General features: G+C 55.9%; 1 protein-coding gene across 4 annotated transcripts; it reads right to left on the reverse strand.

Moving 5' to 3' along the window:
- Positions 1-5,311: 5,311 nt before the first annotated feature.
- Positions 5,312-8,240, reverse strand: TMEM218 (transmembrane protein 218). 4 transcript variants are annotated; one of them, XR_004244461.1, is made up of 3 exons: positions 7,123-7,196; positions 6,706-6,881; positions 5,312-5,838 (listed from the first exon to the last, which is right to left on the reverse strand). XR_004244461.1 is itself a non-coding variant. In XM_032133971.1 (3 exons), the coding sequence occupies exons 1-3, from the start codon at positions 8,232-8,234 to the stop codon at positions 5,704-5,706; spliced, it is 342 nt and encodes a 113-aa protein (XP_031989862.1). In that variant the 5' UTR covers positions 8,235-8,240; the 3' UTR covers positions 5,312-5,703. The 4 variants fall into 4 exon arrangements, 2 of the variants coding, with proteins under 2 accessions (XP_031989862.1, XP_031989861.1); XM_032133971.1 differs by lacking the exons at positions 6,706-6,881; positions 7,123-7,196 and adding exons at positions 7,566-7,668; positions 8,131-8,240; XR_004244460.1 differs by lacking the exon at positions 7,123-7,196 and having other exon boundaries at positions 6,706-7,116.
- Positions 8,241-8,941: the final 701 nt, after the last annotated feature.

The raw sequence follows: 8,941 nt of genomic DNA on the forward strand, positions 1-8,941 counted from the left end.
CTCTGTGCCATGTCCTGACTGGGCTCAGCCCCCCTCACAGTGATCACACACCCCTCTTCTTGCTTTTCTCCATGTGCAGTCTCTTGTTTGTGAGCCTGCCCCATCCAGATGCTTGGTATTCCAGGGTCTGCATCAGGAGGATGATGCCAAATCACTTCAGGCACTGCCTCACCAACAAAGTGCTGCTTATTCTACACAGAGATCATCCCTGGGCTGAGCTCAAATTAAGCTGGGTTTACTCCTTGACTTGTCCCACTGAAAAAAACACCGAACCCAACGTTTTTCCTGATTATTAACATTCCAAAATCACACCATTTAGCTCCAGAAGAGGAACATGCATCAACCCCCATGCCACGGTGACCTGTCCACACACCGTGGCTGCTCTCGGTCCGGTGCGGGTGGCCGATGATCTTCATTAGACACTTCCTAATTAGGAGGGGCCCCAGGAGGTGCCGCTGGCTGCCAGCCCTGCAGGCTCCCCGGGCAGGGATGGGCTCAGAGGCCCCCCCAGTGTCACTTGACTGAAGCCAGGGCCAGCTGTGCAGCCAGCTGTGTGCTCCGGGGGGGGCCCGACCTGCAGAGCTTCGACCCCGATATTTTAGGCCCCAGCATTCTCCCAGTCACTCCCAGTTCTTCCCAGTTGCTTTCAGCATGAGTCCAGTTGCTCACAGCCACTCCCAGTCAATCCCAATATGATTCCAGTCACTCCCAGTGTGATCCCAGTCTCTCACAGCATGGACCGAGCTGCTCCCACTGTGACCCCAGTATGATCCCAGTTGCCGCCAGCATGGTTCCAGTTATTCCCAGTTCCTCCCAGTATGGTCCCAGTTGCCCCTAGAATAGTCCCAGTCACTCCTGACATGGTCCCAGTTACACCCAGTTGCCCCTAGTGTGGTCCCAGTTGCCCCCAGCTGTTCCCAGTATGGTTCCAGTCAGCCCCAGTATGGTTACAGACGCTCCCAGTATATCCCAGTTGCCCTCAGCATGCTTGTAGTCATTCCCAGGGACTCCCAGTTGCCCCAGTAATGTTCTAGATACCTCAGAATGATCCCAGTCTTTCCCAGTTACTCCCAGTTACCTCCAGGACAATCCCAGTTTCTGTCAGTTGCCCAAAGTGTGGTCCCAGTTGCTCCCAGTATGATCCCAGTTGCGGTCTCAGGCCCCTCAGCATGGTTCCAGTACCTTCAGTTGAACCCAGTTGCTCCCAATGTGTCCACATTTTCCTCCCAACATGGGCCCAGCAGCTCTCAGGGATGTGATTCCAGTCCCTCGCCATCTGGGGATCGTGCCTGGGCAGGCTCCGGCTCTGTGCCCAGGGCGGAGCAGCGCCTGGTGCCAGGTGTACGCCTGGGATAAATCGGAGCTCCAATTGACTTCACCTCCTTGAATCTTGACCTGGGGAGAAAACATCTGGGCCTGATGTGATTTTATTAAGTGCTGATTTCATCAGCAAAGGGGAAAAAGGCGGGGGGGGGAAGGAGGAAGCTCGCTAGCCTGTTGGATCAACTCCCTGTAAACCCCTGAAGGTGATGGAGTGGCACAGGGGAACAGGCAGCTTGGAGAGCGGCAGCTGCAGGTTTGAGGTGGCCAAAGAGTGATGGCCTTGAATCCTCTCTGCTCTGACCAGTGGTGCTCAATGGGCCTTGGAAACTCCCTGGTTGCTTGGGAAAAAAAGCAGGAAAAATGATGGAGCAGGCAGAGAAAAATACCATCCCCAACTGCCCTTTTTCCCAGGAAAATATCAATCCTGCTGGGCTAAACCCTGATGGAGCCAGAGGGAGAGGTGTCACGCCAAGGTCTGTCCTCAGCAGAGCTGCAGGGCTGAGCCTGCAGTGTCCCCAGGCCACTGGCTCGTGGCACATGTGGCCTCTGAGGGCACAAGGACCTCGCTCCCAGCAGAGATCCGTGTGCTGGGCTGGGAATGGCTCTTCCAGTGCACGTGTGATGGAGTTTTCACATTGCTTAGTGACCGTTCTCTTGTGGGGGGCCTTGAAATACATGTTCAAGAAAAAAATCCCAGAAGTCCTGACACACATAGGGGCTTTTTGTAACAGCAAGCTGGTTTGGGGTTTTTTTTCCCCCGCTTTCTTCCTTTTTTTTTTTTTGCCTTTCCCCCCTCCTGCTTCTTCTTTCAGCTGCTTACAATTTTTCCGGGACAAATTTAGGCCTGGGCCATGTCCCACTTATGTTTGGAAAGTCTGAACAGCCTCGGCTCTGCTGCCAGGAGCGAGGAGAAAGGGCACACAGCCCATGGCAGTTTTAAGCTTAAAATAAAAAGAGCCAAATGCCAAAGAAAACTCCAGATCTCACTGAGCTTTGGAATTGAGGGGTGAGCGGGAAGGCAGAGAGTGGATCCCCTGCGTTTGCCTTAGTCAAAAAACTGTTTAAATGGAGCTGAGATCCTCTGGGAGGAGTCTGGAAGGCAACTTGCCTTGTTCCTCCTCTGCTGGATAAGGGGCCGCTGCTTTTCCTGCACCACGAGCCCCTTGGGCACTGCATGGCAGCGAGGGGCTGTGCGAGCCCTGAGAGCAGGGACACGTGTCCACCTCTGTTCTGTGATGGGACAAATCCACCTGAAATGGGCTCTTTAGGTTTGATTTGGGCTCTTTAGGTTTGGTTTGGGCTCTTTAGGCTTGGGTTTTTCTCCAGGTGACCTCACAGTCCCCCAGCACAGCAATGCCGTTCGCCAGGAGGCAGATTGGGAAGAGGTTGCACACACAGATTTTGGAGGAATGCCACTGGTCTGCTGGGAAGGTGAAGAGGTGGCTGGGGCACGGTCTGTAATTACCTATGCAAGGAGCAGCTGGCAAAGGCTGAAGGGCTTTTTAATTAGCAGCCAAAGGCAAATCAGGATCCAACAGCAGGGAAGCTGAAGTCAGCAAAGTCAAGGTGGAAATCTGAGGGCAGTTTTTCCAGTGAGGGTAATTAAGTGCCAGCAGAGAGCAGCGTGAGACATGAGGAATTGCCGTCATCCAAGGACTTTAAATCAAGGAGAGGAGTTTCCCCTGCAGAAACTCGTGCTCCCTCCACGTCTGCTTTGGCACTGCTCCCTGCCTGGCCTCAGGCAGGAGGGAGCAGCTGCCCTTGGGCTGGTGAGCCTGGATCTGGCTGGGCACCGGCATCCTGGTGAAGGAGCATCCCTGCTCATTTCTGACCAGCCAGGCAGAGAATTTAGGGGGGAAAACGGGCTGGTTTTCCACCTGACCTGAAAGCAGCCGGTCTGCCCTCATCCTGGCACACATGGGATCTTTTAGTGCTGAGATTCAGCCCGATTTTTTGCCTGCATGGGGCTTGCACCTCGGGACACGGCAGATCTGGCTCTCTCATCCTGCAAGAGGAAGGCTGGATAAGTTTGGGCTGGAGCGGGGCTCCTTGACCCAAAGGAGATCCCAAAGAACATCCTCCGAGGTCCCAAAACCCTCACCAGCAACTGAGAGGTTGGGGTTTAAGACAAACCTGCCCTCCTGTGGCACATTAATTCCAAAATAAAGGATCGGGCTGCTAGACGGAGGCAGATGTGCCAGCAAGAGGTTATCTTCCAGGAGCTGGAGGTTTGAGATGGGGATGGAAGCAAAAAATCACCATTTGGGGCTGGTTGGGAAGCAGCTCTGGCTCATACCAATTCCTTGACGTGGTCTTTCCTTTTCCAAAAATAAACTGGAACCGTTCGGAAAGCCCCTGTGCGGGGAGGAGCAGAACTCCCCAGAATAAATAAATACAGAGAGCCCAGCTTGAGCTCATGCAGCTGGTTGTTCCCCACTGCCAAGGGTTGAGAAGGATGAGGATGGAGCTTGAAATGTCTTGGTGGGGGTGAGAGCACATGAGGCCCTTTCCTCAGTTAACGGGATTTTTGGGAAAATGCTGAAATGGCCTCCTTGAGCAGGAGCTACCACGTCTCTCTTGCAGCATGGCTTTCTGCTCTCCCCAAAATAACTCCTGCACTATCAGCTTTTGATTCATTTTAGTCACAAACAGTTTAAGGGGTCAGAAAAAGGCCTTATTTGGGTTTAATTACAGTGCAAAATGGGGAGAAGTTTCACGTTTCTGCTTTTAGGGTTGGGTTTTTAGTGCCCCAGCTGCTCTTGCTGTGCTTTCCCTCCCATTCGTTGGACCGAAGCCCTGGTGAAACGCCGCCGTGGCCTCACTGAGGCTCCCCAAACCATCCCACAAAAGTGGGGATAACGACACGGCAGGCACAGAGCTGGAGCTGCCAGACAAACTCCGTGTTCATAAACATTATTAAGATGCTGAATTAAATATGAATTTTGTTTCAGGCGTAACATCAAAATCACCAAGAGACCCCAATGTGCTTGTGTTGCATAAACGCTCAGCGTGCTCCTTAACACAATTTTTCGGCTCCCTTGGACACAGGCATCGGGACGGGAAGGGATTGAGCAGTTTGGAAAGCCGAGATGCCTCTTCTCTGCTTTTTTTGGGACTGTGCTTGCATTTTTTAGCTGACTGAGTTAGTGCTCTGGGGTGCTGGGGCATTTTCTGCTGGGGAAGCATCACCTCCATGCCCACTGGCTCTGCCTTATCAATCTTTCACGTCCTGAAAAACTGTTTGGTGACTGACAGCTGTCAGGACAGGGCTGGGAAAAGCCAGTCGGTTCTTTAATTTACTGGCTTCAGTTCAAAATGAAAAAAAAAAAAAAAAATCCGTAAAATGAGTAAAATAATAAAAATCTAAGTTTCTGCCTCAAGTTTTTGGCTGTATTGACCCTGACTGCTGCTCTGTTTCAGCAGGGCTGTTCCCCTGGCTTCCCCCAAAAATAGGGACAAAAATGGGATTCAACCCCATAGCAAAACATAGTGTTTTCTCCCCCAGGAGGGAAAAGAGGGACAGGGAAGGCATTGGGGTTGACCAGCAGCTGCAGCAGGATCTGTGCTAGAATCGAGCAATGGTTTGAAGTTTTAGGGTAGCAGCAACTGTGAGCCTTTGGCAGCGCCCAGGGTGACACCTCGGGGTCCTTCCCAGGCTGGGAACACTCAGGTATCAGCAAGGGGTTTTTCCATGGCTGGCAGGACTCGGCACAGGGGGGGTGAGACACAGCTTTTCCCTCACTCTTGGGAGGGCAGCTTTCCATTTGCTGTTCCGGTATCATTTTGCACATTATTCACTCCCCACTCCAAAGCCCCCGAGTTCCAGTCCAAGGGGCCATCCCAAACAATCCACAGCCACACACTGATGTTTGTTTGGCTTTTTTTTCCTCAAACCCCCACGTCTGCCCCAGAAAAAGGCAGTTCTCATGGGCACTGTCCCCACAGCATGGCCAAATGTGACATCCCTGTAGAATAAATAAAGCCTGAGTCAGGGATTTCTCCAAGAGTTTTATTAAACCACAGTGAAAAAGGAGCAGGAAGGAACTGTCTCTTGTGGGTAACAGTAACAAACCACGTGGGTTCAGTTCAATGCACTGGATCAGGAGCAGCACCAAGTGCCTGCATCTCAGCTCTCCTGTAAACGAGAGCAGGATTCAGAGGTTCACACACCTTTGCAGGTGCAGAGGTTTGAACCCCCTGGGGAAGAACGGGCTCGTGCTCAGACCAAACTTTGCTTCTGTAGATGAAGCAAAGACTTCACTTGCTTTGCTGGCTCTTTCTGAGCTCAGAAAAACCATCGTGGTCACCTCCAGAACAGTCTCGTGGTCTCTGGTTTATTCCCACGAAATCAGGATTTCCTCTGTGCAGAGACTGCTGTCTCTAGCTGCTGTGGAGCGGCTTGGCATACACAGGTTCCATGAGGTGGTAAATCAGGAGCAGGAACAGGCACCCAAGGAAGACCAGGCTCATCACAGCCAGGAGGATGAAGCGGCCAATGAAGAAGGTGTCCACAATCTGCAGGGAAGAGAAACACAAAGATCCCAGCACATCACAGCCCCCATCTGCTCCAGGAGCCTGGAGGGAGCACACCATGTCCTGGAAAAGAGAACCTCTGGGCTCCCCCAGGTTTCCCTCCTTGCTTTTCATCCCCGGCACGAGCACTCTCTGTGGGATGCACGGTGTGCGACAAATGAGCACAAGAATCCCTGCAAAAAGCTACTGGGAATGTTAATATGGAGCAGCACTGCACTGAGCAGAGGGAAGAGACAGGAGTCAAGGCCTGAAGCAGTTCTCCCCAGCCACAAACCTCCAGCCCTGATTGCCTTTTAGAAGGGAGATAGTGAGAAAAGAAAAAAAAACAAAGCCAAAACAAAAAGCTGTGGTAGCTAGGCAAGACACAAAGAGCAGCCCACAGCGAGGAGGCTGCTTATGAAATCCCCCTCTCTGCTCCCAAGACCCCCCAGAGCTCCGCTCAGCCCCGGCTCGGCTTTATCCATCGCATTAGCTCAGCCCTGGTGCTGCTGCAGAGAGTCTCTGGTGAGCGAAGCGCCGGCTCCTTCTGCACGTTTCACTTTTTAATTAGCCAATTAGCAGAGTTTTGGTGCAGAAAGCCCAGGTCATGTATTATTGATAGGCAGGGCAGGTCCAGTCCAATTGAAGATCCGTAAAAAAATAAGCTTTCCAATTCCATTTGCCTCCCAGGCAACAAACATGCGCTGGGCTGCCCTTCATCTCACTCCTAACCTTCACACAAGCGGGTCAGATGTGACACAGAGAGAAGAAAAGAACACTGTAAGTATCTTTTAGTAGAGATTTACACAGAGCAAGAACCAGAAGAGCAATAATTAACATGCATTAATAATAGAACAGAGGAAACGGCACCTGAAAGGCCACAAAACTTTGTGTATTCAAAGCCCAAAGAGCTCTGGGAGGGCTCAAGGTGGCAGCTCAGACAGCCTGATCCAAAAACTGGGGGAGATCCCTGTGCCTGACAATGCAGGTGGCTTCATGCTCGAGCATGGCAATACATGGCAATACAATACAAAAAAACAAGAGAGCTAAAGAGCTGTTATTGGGCTTTAATCAGAAAACAGAGCTGGGGGAAAAGTGAAAGGCTGCAGAATTGGAAGGAAAACTATAAGGAAATGGAATGGCAGAGAGGGAGCAGAGGCTGCTGGAGCTGGGAGTGCAATCCCTGCACAGAGCCCCCGGGGATGGGAGGAAGGCAGCCGACAGAACCCCATGGGTCTGATGAACAGTGTGTAAATCAGCAATTTAGTTAGAGAAATTAATAGTTACCAGCTCTGTGAGCAACACGGCCTCTTCCAGCGGGAGAGGTGCCCGAGAACAGCCGCAGGAGAGCAAAAAGGCAGCACGGGGCAATGCCCCGGGCATCAGGGATGGTGCCGGGGCTACCTCTGAGGTGGAAGTCCATTCCCGGGGCCTCAGGGCATCCTTGCGGCCTATCCCTGGGCTAAAGAACCATTCCCAGGAGGGCTTCTCGACGGCCACTGGGGCCCATCCCTGGGTCAATGACCCATCTGGGGCCATTCCCAAGGTAAAGGTCCATCCCCGGGGCCTCAGGGCAGCAGCTGGGGCCATGCGTTGGTCTCCAGGGGCAACCCCTGAGTCCTCAGGGCACCCTGGGAGCCAATCCAGGCCCATCCCCGGGGCCTCGGGGGACACCCGGGGCACGGCTCCTCCCGCCCCGGGACCGCCCGGCCGCTGATGCCCAGGCTCACCTCCTCAGCGCCGGCCGGGGCCGGACTCTCGCCCTCCCGGGGGAAGAGCAGCAGCGCGGCCGTGAGCGCGGCGGCTCCGAGCAGCACCGGCACCGCGGCGGCCCTGCGGCGACAGCGGAGAGCGGCGGGGCGAGCTCAGCACCGGCGGGCCCGGCCCGTCCCTGCGATCACCGAGCCCGATCCCGATCCCGCCCTGTCCCCGCACTCACCGAGCCCGATCCCGATCTCGCCCTGTCCCTGCTGTTCACCGGGCCGGATCCCGCCCTGTCCCCGCGCTCACCGGGCCGGATCTCGCCCTGTCCCCGCGCTCACCGGGCCGGATCTCGCCCTGTCCCCGCGCTCACCGGATCCCGGCCTATCCCCGCGCTCACCGGGCCCGATCCCCCCCCCGTCCCCGCGCTCACCGGGCCCGATCCCGCCCTGTCCCCGCGCTCACCGGGCCCGATCCCGCCCTGTCCCCGCGCTCACCGGGCCCGATCCCCCCCCTGTCCCCGCGCTCACCGGGCCGGATCCCGCCCTGTCCCCGCGCTCACCGGGCCGGATCCCGCCCTGTCCCCGCGCTCACCGGGCGCGGCCGGCCCGGGCCAGCGCCAGCACGAGCAGCAGCGCCGTGGCCCAGAGCAGCAGCAGCGCCAGCACCCCCGGCCCCACGCCCAGCGCGCCCGCCATGCCGCACCGCGCCGCCGCTTCTGCCTAGCAACCGCGCCGCCCCGGCCAATCAGCGCTGCCCCCGGCGCGCCCCGCACTGTCTATTGGCTGAGGGGCGGGGGCTGGGGGCGTGGCCGCCGCTTTCCCTGCCCCGCCTGGCTCTCGCTCGGGGCTTCCTATTGGCTGAGGGGCGAGGGGTGGGCGGGGCTTTCGCGCGCCGCCGGAGGCGGGGGCGCGCCCGGGGCCCGAGTGCCCCGTCCCGGTCCCGATGCCGGTCCCCGTCTCGATCCCCGTCCCGGTCCCGATCTCAGCCCCAGCCCGACTGAAACCCGGCCCTACTGAACCGGTCCCTATTGAACCCCGGCCCTCCTGGCGTCATGGAATCCCCAGGATCCCGCTTCAGCCGCTCCCCGTCCCGCGGCTGTGGCCCCCGTCCCAGAGCTCGCAGCTGCTCCCGGTGGAACGGGAATTTCCCTCCCCTCCCCTCCCTGCTCCCGGTGCACACGGATCGGTGCTTCATTACCAGCCAGCTTCTGCCCACCCCGCTGAACACGCTTTCACCCCAAAACCCTAAAATGAGTTGTCCACGCCCTCAAATATATTTAGGGCCAAAATCAGGCAGATTTCGTTAATACAGTAACGCTGACCCGGGGACTACAGCAGGGTTTTGGAACAGCCATGCTGGGGGGTCTGGGGCAGCCAAGACAAGCTATAGAGCTTTGTCAATG

This window comes from Corvus moneduloides, chromosome 25, assembly GCF_009650955.1.
Source record: "Corvus moneduloides isolate bCorMon1 chromosome 25, bCorMon1.pri, whole genome shotgun sequence".
In the NCBI taxonomy this organism is placed as follows: domain Eukaryota; kingdom Metazoa; phylum Chordata; class Aves; order Passeriformes; family Corvidae; genus Corvus; species Corvus moneduloides.

Coding starts and splice junctions, on each gene's coding strand:
- TMEM218 (XM_032133970.1), bottom strand. CDS start 7,488: ATGGGCCTGGATTGGCTCCCAGGGTGCCCTGAGGACTCAGGGGTTGCC. Junction 5,839..7,122: donor CCGTGTTGCTCACAGAGCTG/GTAACTATTAAT, acceptor TCTTCCCTGCAG/ATTGTGGACACCTTCTTCAT.